Consider the following 22,882-nt stretch of genomic DNA (forward strand, 5'->3'; position numbering starts at 1 on the left):
AATGGTCATCTTTGCCAGTGACAGGTGCCAGATCTTAGGCAGCAACTGTAACCTCCGGAATTTTCCCTCAGTGCCCCTAAATCCCCTCTCTTTGGTCAGCTCCAGGGGCCAAGGGCAGGAGGTCTGATGTGTGAGGAGTAGTGGGGGAGGGCAGGGGAAGCAGGGAAGAAGGGAGGCAAGCCTTTTCTCACAATGTCCCTGAAACCACTTGGATTTTGCACTATTCACACCTGCCTTAAATGAGACAGAATCTCATAATTACTGTTGCCTCTCTGTGCCAGCCCCTATATTGGAGTCATAGAAAGGTCTTAAGTAGAGACAGGTCCTCATCAAACTTGCCCAGTCCAAGGTGCTAGCACCACCGCTTTCTTCTCATCTGATAGATGGTTCCACCCTCACCACCACCACCCTCCAGATATCTCTTTAACTTTAGACAGTGTCAGGATGTGGGGGGATTGCTTGAGAATACTCTGACTTGAGAACACTCTGGTCTCACACGTGTCTGACCATGGTAGACACATACATGAAACACCATTCACCTGGGGAGGAGAGAAGAATCTCCAAATCCTGGGTTGGTAAGAATCTGCTCCATCTTTTTTTCATTTTTTTTTCTTTCACATTTTAAAGCCCTGCTCCATCTTTTATTAGCTCTGTGAACCCCAACAAGCCACATGACTGCTCTGAGTTATAATTTACTCAATTCTCAGTTTGAAATAATATATTAGATTTAGGGGTCAACATTGAATATACTGAAATGTTAGTGTACAACAACTGTATCTTTTCTATTTTTTATAACTCATCTGAGCTTTCCCAGGAACATTCATCCTGTTGGTGGGAAAGTTGGAGGTCGGAAAGGGCACATGGCTGTATGTAAACTCAGCAGATAATTTTACCCAACTTTTCTGGTTTGAAACAGTCTCAGATTAATTCATGCTGCTTTGGGAAAATGTTTAGTCTTTCAGTGTTTCTTTTTGTACCCCCTCCCTTTCTTCTTCCCATTATGGCAGTTGGATTTAAGGGCCAGTAGCTATGTCATTACTTAGTTAAATAATTCACTTATTCAGTAAATATTGCAGAGTGCATTCCATGTGTCAGGTATTGTGATAGGTGCTGGAGATAACAGAGCAGTGAACCAACCAACCCACCAACCAACCCACCAACCAACCAACCAAAATCCCTGTCCTCTTGAAGCTTACATACTCTGAGGGGAGGCAATGAACTGAGTAAGCAAGGAAGGGAATAGCAAATATCAGGGGATGTGGGTGTGCAAATTAAAAAGGGATGTAAGGGAATGCCTCACTGAAACAAATTTGAACAAAAACTTGAAGGAAGTGAAGGGGTGAGCCATGCAGTTATGTTGAGAACATTCATTTATTATTAGCTGAACTACTTATAAAAGAGATGCTTCCCTTCATCTACTACTTGGTTACCTTGGGATTTAGAGAGTTCAGAGAGGAGAGGAGGGACAAATGCTTGACCCTATCTTTGCTTATCAGTTTGCAAGATAATGAATTCATTTTCTGTCAGCCTTTGAGGTTGAGCAATTTGTTTTTCCTAAATATTATTTTGAACTCACGGTTCTAAGCCACAGGTCCAATCTATTGCAGTTATTCCTAGTGAAGCACATTTTTTTTCCCTATTCTTGACCAATGGGGATCTCTTCAATTTAGCTCTAGGTATGACAGAATGTTTTTAGGTTCATCTTACAATTTTTGGCCCAAGAACTGAAATAAACCATATCACCAAAAGGTCTTAATTTATTTTGTTTTAGTGGGAAATGGTATTTTAAGACTACAATATGGGTGCTAGGAATACTAATTTCTATTGGTTGGTCAACATTTCTAGGCTTTTTCAGTGATAGAGCTGGAAAAAATTCTATCCATCCATCCATCTGTCTGTCCAACCACCCATCCACATATTTAGAAATGAAATATTGATACTTGTGGGTTTATACTGGTACTTCCAATTCAAATTCAGAACACAAATTCAAAACAATTTCTTTATCATATCAGGATTTTTAAAAATCAAAGTATAGTTGATGCACAATATTATATGTTTCAGGTGTATGACAGTGATTCACAATTTTAAAGGTTATATTCCATTTAAAGTTATTATAAAATGTTGACTATATTCCCTGTGCTGTACAATATAACCTTGTAGCTTATTTATTTTATAAATAGTAGTTTGTGCTTCTTAATCGCCTACATCTATCTTGCACTTCCCTGGTCCCTCTTCCCACTGATAGTTTGTTCTCTATATCTGTGAGTCTGTTTCTTTTTTTATTCACTTGTTTGTTTTATTTTTTAGATTTATTATTTCACTTAGCATATTACCCTCCAAGTCATTCCATGTTGTTGCAAGTGGCACAATTTCACTTTTTTATGGCTGAGTAGTATTCCATTATTTATATATTCCACATCTTTTTTATCCTCTCATATCTGTTGAAAGCAGTAATTTTTTCCCTTGTACTGAGAATTCTGGTTCTCAAGGTCACAGAGGATGATAGAATTAGAATGTTTCATAATTACTCATTTGATTTCTCCCTCATCACATGTATAATATATTCACTATAATGAAACCCAATACTACGAGAATAACATGATTACTCAAACTAGTTAAAATTTCTGCATAGGCTTTCACAATTATTCTCCCATTTTTGTCTTGCACTGTCTCTATATTGTCAGAACATATATCCGTTACATACTCTGCTCTCTCCTTTTAAACCCTAATTATAATTCTATGAGTAACTATACTTAATGTTCATTACTAGTCCTGTGTCAATGCCGTTCTCATTTGGTTGTCTCAAGCTGTTTCCCAATTAGACTCCTAAGGCTCACGGGAACAATATTTCCTGAGTTTCAGTATGTTGATACCAGTTTGTTTTTGTTCTGTGTATTTGGAAGTAAGTTTTGCTGGATATAACATTTTTTTCCCCTTGAGCATCTTTAATACGTGACACCATTTTTTTTTTCTGGCATAAAGCATTGCTGTTAAAAAATCTAACTATAGTTTAATTTTCTTTCCCTTATGTCATCTTGTATTTGGGGTGCCTAAATGCCCAAAGCATTTTTTCTTTGATGTGCAGTAATTTTACTAGAGTATGTCTTGCTGGGTCAAAATTTTTAGGTATGCTGTATACATTTGCAGTACATGTTTTCAAATCTTTTTCTATTTTAGGAAAAGTTGTTGAACATAGTTTATAGTATTTGTTCTGTTCCCATGATTTTGTTTTCTTCTTTGGCAGTTCCTATTATTTGTATATTGAATTTCTTTTGCCTGTTATGAATATTTGTAACTTTCATTTATTCCTTTTCATCTCTTTCTTTTAAGACATGCTCTTTATCACCCTATATCCCTTATAAGCCATTATTTGTTGCATTTATTTGATCATAGCTCCTTCTAGTCTAATCTTTACTTATGAATGAGTTTTAAAATTTATAATTGTTTCTGAGGTCCTGTCATGTCATATCTGAATTTATTTAACACTTGTATCTTTATACACTATTTTATTTAATCCTCACAACAGCTCTTTGAGACAGATGTTACACCTTCTTTTTAGAAAAGAGGAAATTGATGATCTGAGAAGGGAAGTAACCTGTTCGAGTTCTTCCAGTTGGCTTGTGGTATAGACCAGCTCTATGAGTTCCAAAAGTCCATGCTCCTAACCATTATAACCCACTGAATCTGAGAAAGAACATTTGAGAAGGGCTGGGATTGGGATGGAGTGTTCAGAAAGAATGTGAGAATAAACCACCACTATATAAATCTAGAGGTGACTCCCCCATTTTCAGTGGTCCCCCCTTTTCTGCCTGGTTGTTAGTCCTTTCAAGCAAGGACCTGTTTCCCCACAGAACTGATATTGGCTCCCTTCTTTTTTTCTCTTTGTATCAGGCAGCACTGAAAAATGCTGGAATCTTCGTGGCTCCTGCCGTGACAAATGTTCCAAGAATGAAAAAATCTATGTTTTCTGTGTGAGTGGTAAACTGTGCTGTGTGAAGCCCAAGTTCCAGCCAAATATATCACCAAAGTTAATTAATACTTAAAGCCCGAGGGCACAAAAATGAAGATAACCCTGCCCTGAGTCTGACCTCAACAGATTCCTGTGTTTTATTAAAACACTTTTGTCTGACTTCTGTATTTGTCTCTTAGTATACCTAATCAAACTCCATTAGAAGAGGAAGTGAGTAAAGAAGTATATATTGGAGAGGAAGTATACACTGAAACTACTACGTGCTAGGTGTACACCTACTACCTCATCTGTTCTTTGTAACTAACCTGAGAAGTAGATACTGTCGTCACTTGTATGTTTGGGGAAACTGAGGCTCAGGCTGTTGAAGTGATTTACACAATGCCAGTTACATAACTAATATAAGAAGGTGTTGGGTTTTCACACCAGCCTGAATATAGGCTTGCACTAGCTCCTTGCCTCCTAGACAGTCATGAATATAAATGCATATTGTATTTATTTGAATCTCTCAAATAAAAAACTGGGGGTAGACAGTGTTATAATGGGACCCTATTTTCTGGGATTGTTATAGAAACTGTTAAGCAGGAAACTGTTAATCCCTAGGCCTAATTCTTACTCAATCGCTTCTCTCTTTTTTACGTTTAGTTTAAATTTTCACCAAAGTCATACACCTACATGATTTAAAAAATTCAATTTATTTAAACTAAAAACAAGCCCCAAAACATTCATCCATGTGATTTTGAGTCAACGTTGGGACTTCCCAGGTGGTGCAGTGGTTAAGAATCCGCCTGCCAATGCAGGGGACATGGGTTTGATCTCTGGGTGGGGAAGGTCGCACATACCACAGAGCAACTAAGCCCGTGCACCACAACTACTGAGCCCATGTCAGCAACTTCTGAAGCCCACGTGCCTAGAGCCCCTGCTCCGCAACAAGAGAAGCCACAGCAATGAGGATCCCGGGCACCACAATGAAGAGTAGCCCCTGCTCATCACAACTACAGAAAGCCTGTGTGTATCAACGAAGACCCAATGCAGCCAATAAACAAATAAAAGTAAATACATAGATAAATTTATATAGAAAAAAGAGTCAACTTTGAATAAGAAATTATATTAAAATATAAGAGTCACCCATTTCCCTTTCTCCATTTCTTGCTCTCCAAAGAAAAAACCACTTTCACATCTTTGGTTTATTTCTTTGGATTCTACTTCCATATCTATAAGTAATATGCTTATTTGTATTGCTACTTTTTATTTCCTTTTTAAATTTCAGGTATTTTCCATTGAATTCCTGCTATGAAAAATGAGAATTTAGTTGTCTTTCATCTCTTTCAAATACAATCAGAATCGTTAGGTATTTATTTCATCAGTTTTATCCTGGTGCCTCTCTCCCTAGGCACTTGCACCTGCTCTACTCTGAACTGGTTGCTTCTATACCTGTTGACCTGCTGCCATCCTGGTTCTCCATTTACATCATCCTGGGGTTCTCTTTGATTTTCTCCTTGAACGAATGCCCGGCTTTTTGGATTTGAGGTCTTTCTTGTTATACTCCTTTATTTCGGCAGAGCATCTCCTGGTAGTGTCCTGAAAATATCTGACCTCATGTACTTTTAAAAAAAATTTTTATTTATTTATTTTTGGCTGCATTGGGTCACCGTTGCTGTGCATGGGCTTTCTCTCTTTGTGAGGAGCAGGGGGCTACTATTCGTTTATGGTTCTCAGGCTTCTCATTGTGGTGGCTTCTCTTTTTGTGGAGCATGGGCTCTAGGCTCTCTGGCTTCAGTAGTTGTGGCATTCAGGCTCGGTAATTGTGGCACACAGGCTTAGTTGCTCCATGGCATGGGGTATCTTCCAGGACAAGGGCTCGAACCTGTGACCCCTGCATTGGCAGGCGGAATTGTAACCACTGTGCCACAGGGAAGTCCCAGACCTCATATACTAATCTCACACTTAGTTAGTAGTCTGGTTGCTCACTTCATATTGAAAGTGATTTTCCCTCCAAATTTTGAAGGCATTGCTCCACTGTCCTTCTACTGAGTACTCAATGGGCCTGTCAATCTGGAAACTCATGAACTTCAATTCGAGGACATTTTTTTCCTTGACTTATTTCTTTGATGGTTTCCTGCCCTTTATTTTCCTGTTCCCTATTTCTGAAATCCTTATTTTTCAAATGTATGAGTCCCTGAATGGTTCTCTAATTTTCTTTTATTTTAATCCATTGCTTTAATCTCTGTCAGTTTATTCTTATCTCTAGACATTTCTTTTTTTATTAATTTATTTATTTTTAAAATTTATTTTATTATTTATTTATTTTATTTTTGGCTGCCTTGGGTCTTTGTTGCTGTGCATAGACTCTCTCTAGCTGTGGTGAGCAGGGACTACTCGTCATTGCGATGCACAGGGTGGCTCAGCGTGGTGGCTTCTCTTGTTGTGGAGCATGGGCTCTAGGCGCATGGGCTTCAGTAGTTATGGCACATGGGCTCAGTAGTTGTGGCTTTCAGGCTCTAGAGTGCAGGCTCAGCAGTTGTGGCGCACAGGCTTAGTTGCTCCATGGCATGTGGGATCTTCCGGGCCCAGGGCTTGAACCCATGTCCCCTGAGTTGTTAGGCGGATTCTTAACCATTGCACCGCCAGGGAAGCCCTCTAGACATTTCTTTGTACTTTGATTCTCTAAAGTTTTTTTCTCATTCCTTCTTTCTTCTTATTTTTTTTCTTTAAAAAATAGCATCTTGTTCTTGTTTAATGATTTCTTTCATGTACTGGTCAGATTTCCCTGGGGAGAATCCTCTCCAATCCTGATAGACCGAATGTGTCCCTCTCTAAATTCATATATTGAAGTCCTAACCCCCAGTGTGATAGTATTTAGGGGGCAGGGACTTTAGGGAGGTGCTTAGGTCATGAGGGTACATCCCTTATAAATGAAGTTAGTGCCCTTCTGAAAACGACCCCAGAGAACTCTCTTGCCCCTTCCACCAAGTGAAGACACTATGAGAAGTCGATCTATGAACCAAATGCTGAATCTGCTGATGCATTGATCTTGGACTTCCCAGAACTGTGAGAAATAAATGTTTATTGTTTAAGCCACCCAGTCTGTGGTAGTTTGTTATGGTAGCCTGAACAGGTTGAGACACATGGTATCTGTGTCTTCAGAGATTGTGCCGATTTCCCTGGGAAGAATCCTCCACAATCCTGCTCAGAAGGTACAAGTTTGCTTGTTACTATCCTCAAGGCTGAGATGCAAAGAAAGCTGGGTCTTAACTTTAAAAGTATAAAACTTTACTTGACTTTCGTGGGTTCATTATGATACCCTTGCTCTCTACTGGCATCGTATCCCCTGTGCCTCTAACCAGACACTCTTTGTATTAGCCTAGTTTTGTGCTGGGATAGTAGAGGGATAGTCATGGGGGGCACTGAGGAAATCTGCAGAGCTTGAGTACAAGGGATCAGGCAGAGATGGAGAAGGGAGGCAGGGCTTACAGCAACCAGTGCTCAGATCTTTGTGGACCATGTTTCTGCTTGTAGCAGAGCCTGGGCAGGGATCCCAGCCAGCAGCTTTGCTCATCTGCAGAGCCAAACAGGTGACCCCCTCTGGCTAGGGAGCTCAATTGGCAGTTCTGCCTGATTTGGGTCCCCAGACAATTAGCCATACCAGCCATGGAGTCTATTGTATTACCACCTAGGCAGGGAAGTGAATTCAAACTCCTGCCCAACTGCTGAGTGTAGGCTCCAGTCCCTCTGATCAGGAAGCCTGGCCAGAGATCTTGGAAAGCCACAGAGCTCATTCTACAGGCACACTTGGGCAGGGAGCCAAGTCAGCAGCTCTGCCCAACTGTTAAGTATAGCCTCTGGACCCACATAACCGGAGAGCATGAACCCTGGACATCCTTGGAATTCAACCTAGGGCATAATCTAGCTACAGCTCTGCCCTGCAGCCCAGCCTAGCCTACGGCCTTACCCAATTTCTGAACACAACTTGTGGCCTTACCCAGGCAGGGAATCTAGCTAGTGATACCACCCAATCATGGAGCATAGCCTGAAACCCCACCCAACCATGGAGCACTGTTTCTAGTCCCATCCAACTGTAGGATACATCTGTAGACCCCTCCTGACCAGAGAGCTGGCCAGCAACCTTGCCCAACAGCAGAGTGCAGCCTGTGGCTTACCTGACTGTGAAGCCCAGGCCTGTGGCCCTGCTCAACTTTGGGACACAGCTTGTAGCCTTACTTGACTGCAGAGCACAGTCTGAGGCCTCCTTGGACCACAAAGCTCTGCCTGCAACCCCACCTGAACACAGAGTCTAGCCAGTGGCACCATCTGCTTGGGAGCCCAGCCTGACCAAGAGCAACTGTGGAGCCTAGTCTGTAGCCATTCCCAGTTGTGGAGTACCAGTGGCACCTCCCTGCCAGGGAACACAGCATGAGAGCTTGCACAATCAGAAGTAATTGCAGAGCCCTCCTAGTAGTTCCAGCTTACCACAGAGCATAGCCACCAGCTTTGCTTGAATGCAGAGCCTAGCCAGCAGGTCCATCCAACCATGGGGTCCAGCCAGACGCAATCCCCCCACCTTCCAATCTCAGAGCATGTCATACGCAGTTGTTAAAAGTTGAAAGCTTTTGCTCTAAGGTCAGGAAAAATACAAGTGTGCCCACTTTCACCACTTCTGTTCAACATACTACTGGAAGTCTTAGCCAGAACAACCTGGCAAGAACAAGAAATAAAAGGGATCCAAGTTGGAAAGAAGTAAAATTTTCTCTGTCCGCAGATGACATTATCTGGTATACAGCAAATCCTAAAGATGCCATCAAGAACTGTTAAAACTAGTAAATGAACTGAGAAAAGCTGCAGGATACAAAACCAATATACCAAAATTGGTTGTGTTTCTATACACCAAGAATAAATTATCTGAAAAAGAAATAAAGAAAAATAATTCCATTTATAATAGTATCAAAAGCAATAAGCTACTTTGGAGTAAATTTAACAAAGAGGTGAAAGATTTGTACACTGAAAACTACAAGACTTTGATAAAAGAAGTTGAAGAAGACACAAATAAATGGAAAGATATCTTATTTCATGGATCAGAAGAATTAATATTGTAACAGTGTTCATATTATTAAAAGCCATTTGTAGAGTCAATGCAGTCCCTATCAAAATTCCAATGACTTGGGGGATTGGGATTGACATATGTACACTACTATATATAAAATAGATAATTAATGAGAACCTACTGTTCTCATTAGGGAACATATTCAATGTTCCCATTAGGAACATAGAGTTCCCTAATGGGAACTCTACTCAGTACTCTATAGGCAACTCTACTCAATGCTCTATGGTGACCTAAATGGGAAGGAAATCTAAAAAAGAGTGGTTATATGTACATGTATAACTGATTCACTTTGGCACACAGCAGAAACTAACACAGCATTATAAAGCAACTATACTCCAATAAAAAATAATTAAAAAAGATTCCAATGACATTTTTCATAGAAATAGAAAAAAATCTTAAAATTCATATGGAATCACAAAAGTCCCTGAATGTCCAGAGCAATGTTCTTTTAATATATGTACTGCTGAAGTGAGCATATCCAGAGCAATCCTGAGAAAGAAGAACAAAGCTGGACACATCACACATTCTGATTTCAAACTATATTACAAACCTATAGTAATTAAACCAGAATGGTACTGGCGTAAAAAAAGACACATAGACCAATGGAACAACATTGAGACTCCAGGAATAAACCCACATATACATGGGTAATTAATATTTGACAAGGGAACCAAGAATACTCAATGCAAAAAAGATAGTCTTTGATATGAAAACTGGATACTCAAATGCAAAAGAATGAACTTGGACCACTATCTTTCACCACTCACAAAGATTAACTTAAAATGGATTAAGGACTTAAGTGTAAGACCTGAACCCATGAAACTCCTAGGAGAAAATCTAAGCATGAATCTCCTTGACATTGGTCCTGGTATTGATTTTAGAGATATGACACCAAAGCCACAAGCAACAAAAGCAAAAAGAAACAAGTGGGACTACATCAGACTAAAAAGCCTCTGCACAACAAAAGAAATGGTCAACAAAATGAAAAGGCATCTATGTAATGGGAGATAAGACTGCTTATCTTAATATTAGCAACAATGTCATAAAGAAAAAAACTCTGCTTCTTCTCTGTATAATTCATACCTCTTCACTTCTGGGTACCAAATGTGTGGATTTTCTTCCCCATACTGACCAATTCCCCAGCACCAGCTGGTATCTTACAATTCAGTTCATTTCTGACACTATCTACCTGAAGTTAGCATCAGATTCTACAAGTTAAGGGCTCAGGCCTATAAGACTAGGCCTACTTTGGACAACAATCGCAAATTCCAGGTTGTCACCAATCAGCTATAAATTGGTTCCCATGACCTCCTCCTTAGGTTTGATAATTTGCTAGAATGGCTCACATAACTCAAGGAAACACTTACTTACATTTGCCAGTTTATTATATAATAAAGTATACAAGTATACAATAAATGATACAGATGAACAGCCAGATGGAAGAGATACATAGGCAAGGTCTGGAAGGATACCTAGGGCAGGAGCTTCTGACCCCATGGAGTTGGGTGTGCTACACTCCTGGCATGAAGACATGTTCACCAATCTGGAAGCTCCCCAAACCCTGTAGTTTAGGGATTTCTATGGAGGCTTCATCATGTAGGCATGATCATTATTAACTCAATTTCCAGCCCTTCTCACCTTTCTGGAGTATGGGCTGAAAGTTCCAAGCTTTGAATTATGGCTAGGTCTTTCTGGTAACCAGCCTCCATACTGAAGCTATCCAGAAGCCCGCCAAGATTTGCCTCATTAGAATAAAAGACGTTACTATCAACCAGGAAATTCAAAGGGATTTAGAAACTCCGCGTCAGTAACTGAGGTCAAATACCAAATATTGAGTGGAAAGATGCTCTTAGTATCCTTATTGCTTAGGAAATTACAAGGAGCTCTCTTTGGCCAGGAGCTGGGGATGAAGAGATATGTGTGTGTGTGAGAGTGTGTGCACGTGCGTGTGTGCATGTGCTTGCACAAGTATAAAACAAATGCTAACATTTGTTAAGTAATTTCTATGTAACAGACACTCTGCCAAGTACTTTACCTGTATTACTTTTGTCAAAGAGAAAAACCAGATTTGAATGGTACTTAAAAGCAGTAAAAACAGATTTTATTTAAGGCTATTGCAATAGGGGAAAAGAGACTTCACTACAGGACTGGACTCAATTCTGAATATACTATGGGCAAGTGGGACTTTAAGGAGCAGGGTGAGGGTCAGTGGATGGAAAATTACTAAAAGGAAATGTCTTAGTTGTTAAGGCTGCTAAAACAAAAATTTCATAAACTTGAGTGTCTTATAAAACGACTAACATTTATTTCTCACAGTAATGGAGGCTATGAAGTCCAAGATCATGGTGCTGGCGTATTTGGTATTTGGTGAAGGCCTATTTCATCATAGATGTTTGTCTTTTCTGTATAACCTCACATGGCAGAAGAGCAAGGGAGCTCTTCTCTAAGAGCACTAATTCCATTATGGGAGCCCCATCATCATGACCTAATCACCTCCCAAAGGTCCCACCTCCTAATACCATCACATTGGGCATTAGAATTTCAACATATGAATTTTGGCAGGGATACAAACAATCAGAGCATAGCAGGAAACATCAGGGGTATGGGGGGATTCTGGCTAAACTGACTTAGCAGGATTCTTAGTAAAGTCTGGCCAGGGTGATCAGACATCACCTGTGGGGTGGTGGAGGATGAGGAAACTGACTAGATATTGAGGGTGATCAGATATGAAAGATGGGGGGATTCTAGTTAAATCGACTTAGCAGAATTCTTACTAAAATTGGACAGTGCAGAGACAAACACAGAAATCCAAAATTTGAGACCTAGTTGCAAAAGAATTCAAGGGAGCTCTGTGTAGAGTTTGGTCGAGGAGAGAATCTTTGTTACTTTGTGTAACTGACACAATCAGTTTTTTTTTTTGCAATACATATTTTATTATCAACATTAGTATCAACAGTAGTGGATGCTGTTGATGCCTTCCTTGATCAGAGTCCATCATGGGCCAGGGAACCCATCTCCAGCTACTGAGGGTGTTGCTGCTAGGGTCACAACTGCCCTCTTCTCAGGAGAATTGCCCTTGGCCAAAAGGAATGAGAGCTGCCTTGCCTAGAAGATTGCATCGCCCTCCCCTCAGGAGCAGCCAAGACTGACTGAGACAGGAATGCACAAGGATGGCCTCCTTGCCTAAGGTAAGACCAACTCTGTGATGCAATTCACACTCCAGAGTTCCCTGTGGGATCAACTGAGGCCTCATTCTTGCTTAGCTCCTTCCCTGTCTCTGTCCTGTTCCTTCACTCCCCTTTTGTTGAGAATACTCCCTTAAGTATGCACCCAAATCCCTGTTTTAGACTTTGCTCCTAGGGAAACCTGACTTAGAAGAACACACTTTATCAGACTTCTGTATATTAATCTTGTATCCTGCAACTTTATTGAATTCATTTATTAGTTCTAATAGTTTTTTGGTAGAGACTTTAGGCTTTTCTCTTAAATATATATAGTATCATGTTATCTGCAAATAGTACAGTTTGACTTCTTCCCTTCCAATTTGGATGACCGTTATTTTTCTTATTTGATTGCTATTGCCAGAACTTCCAAGACAGTGTTAAATAGAAGTGGTGAGAGTGGGAATCCTTGTCTTGTTCCTGATTTCAGAGGAAAGTCAGCTTTCCACCATTGAGTATGATGTTAGCTGTGGGTTTGTCATAAATGGCCTTTATTATATTGATATATGTTCCCTCTATATGAACTTTGATAAGAGTTTTTATCATGAATGGATGTTGAATTTTTGTCAAATGGTTTTTCTGCGTCTATTGAGATGATCATGTGATTTTATTCTTTGTTTTGTTAATGTGGTATGTCATATTGATTGATTTCTGGATTTTGAAGCATCCTTGCATCTTTAGAATAAATCCCATTTATCATCATGTATGATCCTTTTTATATATTGTTGAATTCAATTTGCTAATATTTTGTTGAGGATTTTTGCATCTATATTCATCAGAGATATCGCCCTATAAATTTTAATGAAGACTTTTAATACTTAAACTCTTAGCAACTAGCAGAAAGCTTTTCAAAAACAAAAACTTAGATGGAACTCAATATATCAAACAGATCAAAATGAATCTGCTCAGCTTAAAGTGGGAATTGAGAGGGAAGGGACTATATCCCTATCTTCTTAGCCTCTCAAGTCCCTGATTTTGACTTGAGAACCCAGTCTAAGTACCTTAGATTTGTACTCAAGGACTTTAAAATCTTATCACTATGCAATTTCCCAACATTATATGGTGCATGAACTTCTGGCTCTAGCCATGCAGTATTTTAATTGTCTGCAAGTGGCTTATAAGCCACCATTCTTCTGTTTACATGACTCCCCTACCTGGAATACTCTCTTATGCCCCCTTCTATTTCACCATTTCTCTGAAATCTATCTCCCTTCAAGACTTAGAGAAGGAGCTTCATGAAGGTGTGTCAAACCATCTAGCCCTTTGTTGATTGTCTCCATATTCTGTTCTACAGTAATATGTTTTTTGATTTTTTATTTATTTATTTATTATTTTTTGGGGGGTACACCAAGTTCAATCTCTTTTTTGATTTTTGACTCAGCATGGCTACTTTGTATTATTTTTAGTCATGTGGCTATTCTGCCTGACCACTGCGAGGATATATTTGAAGGTCATTAAAGCTATTCATCAAGTATTTCTTGGCTTTCTGCATTCTCGCCTCATGTTAGGGCCACTTCTTGGCCCTCTTGTTGTTGGATGGGGCCATGTCACTGTTGTAGGCGGTGAGTTATAAACTACACATTACTTCCAAGTTCAGGGTGTATAACGGCCAGTTCCAGGCCCTCCAGAGCTCTCTTTCCCTCTGCCATGGTGATCAGTAACACTTCAGTGGCTATTCAATCAGTCTGGGTTCCAGAGTGAGAAGATACGGAGAAGTGTCACTAGCAAACCTGCAATGGATATGCAGCATGAGTGGAAATTAAACCTTTGCTCTTATAAACCACCAAGATTTTTTTTTCTGTTACTACATCACAACCTAGTTTATCCTAATATATTGGATATTACAGGACAATATCCTATACTGCTCTGTATTTCTGGTGCTCAGTAGAAGACCCTATACATAGTATATGCTTAATCAAGATTCAATTTATTTGGCAAACCTTTCTTGAATGCTTTTGAAAGGAGGTGAAGTTCATTTAAAAATGCTTGCTTTCCTTTTTCCTAAAGAAGCTGTAAGCATTTTAAGGAACCCTCTTAGACAGCTCTTCTTCCATCATCTCCCCAGCACCTTAGTCCTCAGTCCACAAGAAACTCAAAATGGCCTGGGTAGTTTGGGATGGGGTGAAGTTAAAGAAGGACATTCTAGGAGGGATGAAAACATGACCTGACATGGAGAGATCAGTGGTTGGTTCCTGGGAAAGAAGTCAATGAAATGAAGTATTGAGGGAAAGAGCAACTTCTAGAAAAATTTATGCAACAGTAAAGATAAGAAACCAGGGAAGACATCCTGGGAAGAATAAGGAGAGCCAGAAACAGGGATAAGCTTGGAAACACTCTCAGATAAAATGTTGGGAACCTTCCTTATCATCTTTCAATAGAGCTCAAACAGGGTTACATTGTACATGCTCCAGACACAGAGGAGAGATCTGTCCTTGAGCCTGGATTCCGAGTAAGTACTCTGGGTCTTAGACTTGAGACCCAAAGTTTTGACAATTTCAACTTTGATTTGAAAAAGCACAGTGAGCAGAGAGGTCTCTGAGTCACTGGCAATCCTTGTCCCTTTTATCGAACATTGGCTCTGTTGACAAGGAAGGAGAGCCAGGGGAGCTACAGGGAGGAAAGAGGTCAAGTCAAATGCTCCAAGAAATCAAGAAAGGTGAAAATTCATAGTAAATAACATCGGGGGCTTCCTGTAAGCCAGGTACCGCTCTACGTGCTTTACAGGTATTACCTCACTTTATCTTCACAGCAAACCTCCTGAGGTGAGTAATATTGTCTCCTCATTAGAGATGACAAAACTGGGGTTTAGAGACATTAATTGGCTTGTTCAACATCACATCACAATGAGTGGCAAAGTAAGCATTTGAACCCACATTTGTGTGTCTCCAAAGCCCCTGTTATTTTCCTTACCCCACACAGCCGCTGGTGATAGATTGTTAAACATCATTTCAAGTAACTTGAACCCTCCCTCCCCCACCCGAGCACATCTATTGCCATTGCTAATTACGTTTAGTGCCAGGAGTCAGGGAGTTGTAATGTAACAGAAAGTCAGCAGATTTCTAAGCTTTATTTGAACCAGTTAGTTTCATTTTCTTTCACCACTCCCCTCCAGTATCCCCCACCCCTGAAAACTATAAAGAAGTGAAATGTAGATTATTTACTTTCCTTCGATGCAGTGATAGAAGCAGGTAAAAACCAGGGGCTGGTGGCAGAATCTGAGAAACGAGTGGAAGGGTCCTGGGAGAGATGTGATGAATCCACTGGAAACATAAGAAAGTTCATTTTCTAGGCTAGGCACACTCCAACTAGGGAGGCTTATGGTTTACACTGGGCCAAAGCAAGAGTCAATGGCCTGGCAGGGAACAGATGCAGAGTTTTCTGAATCTCAGACACCACCCTATCTTGCACTAGTCCAGAGATGGCAACAGAACCCACTTCAGGAAGAGGTAAATGGTGTTGAGTAAAACCAAAGCACTGCAGGAGCCTATTTAAAGAGGTTAAGCACATTTGATTGGCCTCAGGGCCAGATTTCTGACTACACCTTCAGTATGGGGACTTTGGGCTCCTGAACATTTCACAGCAAAGTCCCCTCATCAGTGTGAATGCCTTGCTGCGAATGCCTCCTACTTATCCACGTCCGTAGATAATCTTCTCAATGGACCATTTATAGACTCTCCCTCCCCTCTTTATTTTTGGCCATGCTACATGCCTTGCAGGGTCTTAGTTTTCTAACCAGAGATTGAACCCAGGCCCTCAGGAGTGAAAGAGCAGAGCCCTAACCACTGGGCCACCAGGGAATTCCCTAGACTCCTTTCTAATACTGTAACCTTATGTGGAAAGCACATATTCTCACAAAGATTACCTCTTATCTTTATTCATTTCTCTCTCTCTATATATATATTTTTTAAAAATTGATTTATTTACTAGCTACATTGGTTCTTCGTTGCTGCTCACGGGCTTTCTCTAGTTGCGGCGAGCGAGGGCTACTCTTCATTGTGCTGTGCGGGCTCGAGGTGTCTTCTCTTGTGGAGCATGGGCTCTGGACACGTGGGCTTCAGTAGTTGTGGCGCATGGGCTCAATAGTTGTGGTGCATGGGCTCAATAGTTGTGGCGCATGGGCTCTAGAGCGCAGGCTCAACAGTTGTGGCTCACGGGCTTAGTTGGCTCCGCGACATGTGGGATCTTCCTAGAGCAGGGATGGAACCCATGTTCTCTGCATTGGCAGGCAGATTCTTAACCACTGTGCCACCTAGGAAGTCCTCTCTCTTTCTTTTTGCTCTGCTTCCATAATTTTCTTTGTTCCTTTTCTTTTCTTACTGACAGGCATTCACCCCACTCATCAAGTGCATATGACTTCATGTTTGGGAAAAAAGAAAAGCTCAGATTTGCAGATATCAGTAAGGGAGGCAGTTCTATTGTTTTCTGCCCTTTTACAATAGTTTATCTCTATTAGCTAATAAATCAGATTCTTTTTAGCCAGTCGGATTATTTTCTTGGAGAGCTTTGAATGAGAGCCATGGCAAAATAGTGGGTTATCAGTAGAAATGAGGAGGTGGCGATGCTGAAGCTTAAGAATGATGGACACCTCAGAGATGGAGATGAATATAGCTCAGGTGTGGGGGAGTCCCGTTTTAGCTTGTGAAGCAATCAGGTATTTTGTCTTGCAGTACCTTTTGCCAGGTGGGAAAGGGTGTGTTATGAGAGTCTCCTCAACTGCTGAAAACCAGTTTTGATTCTGTTAGATAATGCACAGAATGGATTCAGGTCATGCCTTCATTAGGCCACCTTATTCTGCTAATTAGTAATCGCAAGAACGAGCATGCAGGGCTATGCTGAAGTTCTTTACTGGAAGAGAAGTAGATCTCAGAACAGGCGTTCAGTGTTAAGAGAACCTCTGTGCCACTAAGGGTTCTTTAGATGTACAAAGGAAACCCTTTCTAGACTAAAGCTTCTGTAAGAATGGTACCCCACGAGTTTCCCCTCTCCTTTCTCTCCAGTCCTTCAAGACTTAGCCGAGTACCCTACTCTTCTAACTAGAAACAATTTCCTTCCTCAAAAATGGAGGAAGTTGTGCTCTTTGGTCTTATAAACTCAAATGGCACCTAGGGTTTCTTTTCTGCAGCCCTTTAGATGGGGAGGAAATGAGTTCCAGGGCTGATTTCCTCACTAGTAACCTTAGAAGTAAGCCCCTTGTCAATAGAGCACTTTTCCCTTTGTTTTAGTCCTCTTTTGCCAAGGGTTGAGTTAATTATTATGGCAAATTTGTCATCATTGGTCTTATACAAAGCCTTTCTCTTGTTTTATTTTACTGATTTGTTGACTTTTACCTCCATAATCAACTCCCATCCATGTTCTGCATAGGCAACACTTCCAATGTTTTACTATGTATCTTTTTAACGTGTATATCTCTTAGTTTTACATACGTGGTTTTATGTCATATATCTCATCCTGTTGCTTATTTTTAAAAAACCAGCACTAATTTTTTGTTTGTTTTTTAACACTAGTTTTTAAAGAAGTCAACTTTTCTGAGGTATAGTTTACATAAAATAAAATGCACCCATGTTAAGTATGTAAATTTTGATGAGTTTTGACACGTGTTTAGAACATTTTAATCATCCTAAAAGTTCTCTCATAACAGATTAGTGGTTACCGAAAGGGAAAAGGCAGTGGAGGCGAGAGCAAAATGGATAAAGTGGGTCAACTGTATGCTGATGGATGGAAACTAAATTTTTGGTGGTGAGCATGCTGTAGTGTTTACAGAGGTTACCATACACATAAACCTATATAATGTTATAAACCAATGCTACCTCAAAAAAAGGTTTGGGGAACCAGACAGAGAAAGACAAATGCTGCATGATATCACTTATATGTGGAATCTAAAAAATAATTTTAAAAGTCCAACTCAGAGAAACAGAGAATAGAATGGTGGTTGCCAAGGGCTGGTGGGGGTGGGGACAGTGGGACAAATCAGGAGAGGTTGGTAAAAGGGTGCATGTTTATTTACTCCCATCACTCACCTGGGTCCAAGCAAGTGAGGGGCCCTGAACCTTCACAGCTGTTCTGCCTCTGATCTACACCCCACTAGCAGCACATGAGTATCCCTCTATCCCATGTCCCTGACATTATTTGGCATTATTCAACTTTCCAATGTTTTCCAGTCGAGATCCAGCCGGCAGCCTGATTTTGCTTGGCCCATGAGCTAAGACTAGTTTTTACATTTTTAAGTAGTTGAAAAAAAATCAAAATGATAACAATTTTTGACATGAAAATTATATGAAATTCAAATTTCAGTGTCTGTAAATAAAGTCTGATTGGGACAGAGCCACACTCATTTATTTACATACTGTCCATGGTTGCTTTTGTGCTACAAATACAGAGTTGAGTAGTTGTGACAGACCGTGTGGCCTATAAACCCTAAAATATTTACTACGTGGGCCCTGATAGAAAAAGTCTGATGACCCCTAGTCTAGAGCATTAATTTTTCTTGGAGACAACAGTCTTATTCTATATCAAAAACTGTTCTTTCTTATATAGAAAACATTTGACTCTTTTCTGATCTATCTTCTGACCTTATGGATTAGGAAGCCATTGCTATGTAACACTCCACTCCAAAATTCTGGCTTAAAACAGCGATCCTTTATCACTGCTCATGTGTCAGCAGCTACGCTGGAGTTTGGCTGGGTTTCTCTGCTTGAGGCTGGGGTGGCAGGGGCAGCTCTACTTCTCACTGTATATCTGTGAGTCATCTGGAATGGCTCTGCTCCATGTATCTCTCATTGTCTTTGGACCATCAGGGCATGTTCTTTTTTTTTTTTTTTTTTGGACAGAAAAGGATGATTTATTCATGGGCACAAGTAAGGAGGGGACAGCGCCAAAGGCTCTCACGAGTGCAGGGCTCGCCATTTGTCCAGGGGGCCACGATTAGGGATGTATTTGACCCCACAGCCATCCGGGATGAGCCACTTTTCTGCCACCATGTTTTCAAATTCATCCGCGTTAAACTTAGTAAATCCCCACTTCTTGGAGATGTGGATCTTCTGGCGGCCAGGGAACTTGAATTTGGCCCTGCGGAGGGCCTCAATCGCATGTTCCTTGTTCTGTAGCTTGGTGCGGATGGACATTATGACTTGGCCAATGTGGACCCTGGCCACTGTGCCCTGGGGCTTTCCGAAGGCACCACACATACCTGTCTGGAGCCTAGATTGGGGACAGCATGCCAGTCATTAATGTCCCTGGAAAAGGGCTGTCTCCACGGTCCCTTAGGGCAACCTGTACAGGCAACAGGCTGCATACACTACTGAGGACACTGCTGTTTGCAGCCATTGCACACTGGGCCCCCATGGCATCAGGCCATGTTCTTGTCATGGTGATGACAGAGGCACAAAGAGCAAGTAAAAACATTCATCACCTCTTAAAGCCTGGGCTCAGAACTGGCACACTGTCACTTCTGCCCATACTACAGGGACTAAAGCAAGTCACACGGCCAAGAAAAAAATGAAGGGACAAGGGAATACATTCCTTTTAGGATGAGACCTTGGCAAAAGTGTGGATTCAAGTAAGGGTGAAGGATTGGGGTCAATAATGCAATCTGCCATACATTATAAGAAAGACCACAATAGTGGTAAATGGTTTTTCCTTTGCCATCTAGAAAGATGCTACTTGTTCTTTTTAAGCATATACTGTTAAAAGGTCTGTGATCTTCCTGCTTATCCCACTGCACAAATGCTGACATTTTAGTTTCCAGTGGTGATGCCATGGAGCTATCACAGTATTTCCCTCTGTTTCTTCCCTTCCTTTAGTATCCTTGAAATGAACCACTAACATATGTGATATCCTCAGATGTCCTTATTGCTGGAGAGAACCCAAAAAACACAGAAGTGTCACCTCTCTCTCTCTTCTCATTTACCAGAAATGAATTAATAGTAAAAACAAATATATATAAATAGTTCATACAACTCAATATCAAAAAACAAAACAACCCGATTGGAAAATGGGCAGAAAACTGGAAAGACATTTTTCCAAAGAGGAAATGCAGATGGCTAACAAGCATATGAAAAGATGCTCAATATCGCTAATCATCAGGAAAACGTAAATCAAGACCACAATGAGATATCACCTTACACTTGTCAGAATGCTACCATCAAAAAGAACACAAATAACAAATGTTGGTAAGGATGTGGAGAAAAGAGAACCCTTGTACACTGTTGGTGGGAATATAAATTGGTGCAGCCATTGTAGAAAACAGCATGGAGGTTTCTCAAAAAATAAAAACAGAACTACTATATGACCCAGCAATTCCACTCCTGGGTATATGTCTGAAAAAAACAAAAACACTAATTTGAACAGATACATGCACCCTGATGTTCACAGCAGCATTATTTACAATTGCCAAGATATGGCAGCAACCTAAATGTCCATTAATAGATGGATGGATAAAGAAGAGGTGGTATACAATGGAGTACTACCCAGCCGTAAAAAAGAAGGAAATTTTGTCATTTGCAGCAACGTGGATGGACTTGGAGGGCATTATGCTAGTGAAATAAGTCAGGCATAGAAAGACCAATACTGTATGATATTACTTAGGTGGAATCTAAAAATACAACAAACTAGTGAGTATAACAAAAAAGTATACTTACAGATATAGAGAATAAACTAACAATTACCAGTGGGGGAGAGGGGCAACATAGGGATGGGGGAGTGGGTGGCGCAAACTTTTGGGTGTAAGATAAGCTGAAGGATATCCTTACAACAAGGGGAATATAGCCAATATTTTGTAACAACTGTAAATGGAAAGTAACCTTTAAAAATTGCATGAAAACCCAAAAAATTAAAAAAAAATAGTAGAAATATTCCCCCCTTTCTTGGCTCCCCAGAAGCCAAAAACTCTTCAAAGGCAAGGCTGTGTCTTCCCTTTAACTTCTCTTCCCCCTCTCCCAGCCTCCTCTGGAAGAGCAGAAGGGGGTGGTGTATCCAACAGCCACTCAGCCAGTGTGGTTGATTACTCATCTGTCTAATCTTAATGACTGTTCCCTTTCTGGTTCACTGATCATGGCTCTGCCATGCTCCTTGGGGCAATAAATACCAGTCTGGACTGCCCAGAATGGAGACCTCTGTCTGTCTTGCCAGCCAAGAAGCCTATCTCTATCTGAGCTCCCACCATTTATGAAGGTCCTTCTTCTTATTTTGGCTGTTACCCTGCTCCTGGTCCAGGTCACCCCAGGTAACCAGGATCTCTCCCAAGGGGGAGTGGGTTAGGGAACCTGGTGCATATTTAGGGAACTCTGGGGGCTTTAATAGCGTGGGCTGGGAGAATAGCCTTGGGCAGGGAGAATGTCCTTGGACAGGGAGAATGGCCTTTGGATACCCCTCTAGCCAAGGGGAAGTTTGAGTTCCCTGTTGGTGATTTTTTCAGTGCCATTAGTTGACCACTCTGACCTTCTCTCTATGGTTGACTCTGGAGAAGATGAACATGATGATGGAAGGGCGGGGTGGGTACATGGAGAAGAGGAACTTGGACATAGAGTATAGAGGAAGTGGGAGATTTCCCAAAAACTTTCCTTGGGAGAACTTGAATTTTGATCAATTGCCTCTGTGAAAATGGTTCCTGAATTTCTGATAGTTTGAGGATTCTGATTCCACTCTCTCAGGCAACCTCAATTTATCTGGGCTACTTTAGGTTGTGGGTTCCCCAGAGCAGCTGTTCCTAATTATCTTGGCTTGTTAAGACCAGTGAAAAGCTCTGGGATGTTGTGGAGAACAGTTTTGCAGATAAACGAGAAGATCTGCAGAGGTCCTGATGGTTGTATTTCAGATTCCTGTCCCCTTTCATTGATATGGTCAAAGAGGGTACCCAAGGACGAAAGGTAAAGATGGTTAGTTGATGCCTGGGCACCTGTGTACCTTATAACATGGGGGAGATGAAACCCTGGAGAGAGGGGCCCTCTTGCCTCCCCAAAGGGAGCTGGCCAGGGAGGGGAAGCTGCATAGTAAGTCCCAGGCCACTGAGTGGGGAGAATTTTGGAATTGTGATTGGGGACACAAGTGGGGAAAGAAAAGATAGTGACTATAATCTCCCTTAAATCTGGAGGATGCCTTATGAGGGCTTCTTCTTCACGTCTCCTTATTTCCCTTCACTGTCTTTTCTCCTGGGCTTTGGCCTCCCCCTTCCCCAGCCCCCTGCTTGTTTCAAGACTGATCTGCCCCTCTCCTTTCCTTTTAATTTCAGCCATGAAGTGTTGGAATAAGTTGGGAAGATGCAGAACAACATGTGAACAGAATGAAGTGTACTATATTCTTTGCAGGAATGAAGTTATGTGCTGTGTAAATCCCAAGTACGTACCTGTTGGAAACTGAATCCTCAAACACAGCTGGAAGATTGGGATAAATTTCTGTGGTTTGATACCTCATCCAAACTTGAGTCTAACATCATTGGACCCTACAGTTCTGTTAAATCATTCTTGTCTGTACCCTGTTTGTGTCTGGCAGTTCTACCCAGTTACATTTAGAAATATTATATATATTATATTTTATATATAATTTATATATATTATATTTAGAAATAAGTAAGGAGTGAAGTGAGGTGCATGTGGATAC

At 40.9% G+C, this 22,882-nt stretch overlaps 1 protein-coding gene and 1 non-coding gene across 2 annotated transcripts; one reads left to right on the forward strand and one right to left on the reverse strand.

Annotated features, from left to right (window-relative positions):
• Positions 1-19,530: 19,530 nt before the first annotated feature.
• LOC130834205 (small nucleolar RNA SNORA70) lies at positions 19,531-19,665 on the reverse strand. The gene has a single exon (XR_009048596.1). It is a non-coding gene; the product is annotated as a small nucleolar RNA SNORA70 (small nucleolar RNA).
• A 1,786-nt stretch (positions 19,666-21,451) lies between these two features.
• On the forward strand, positions 21,452-22,642 carry DEFB121 (defensin beta 121). The gene is made up of 2 exons (XM_057703568.1): positions 21,452-21,509; positions 22,515-22,642. The coding sequence occupies exons 1-2, from the start codon at positions 21,452-21,454 to the stop codon at positions 22,640-22,642; spliced, it is 186 nt and encodes a 61-aa protein (XP_057559551.1).
• The last annotated feature ends 240 nt before the right edge of the window (positions 22,643-22,882 follow it).

This window comes from Hippopotamus amphibius, chromosome 12, assembly GCF_030028045.1.
Source record: "Hippopotamus amphibius kiboko isolate mHipAmp2 chromosome 12, mHipAmp2.hap2, whole genome shotgun sequence".
Taxonomy (NCBI): domain Eukaryota; kingdom Metazoa; phylum Chordata; class Mammalia; order Artiodactyla; family Hippopotamidae; genus Hippopotamus; species Hippopotamus amphibius.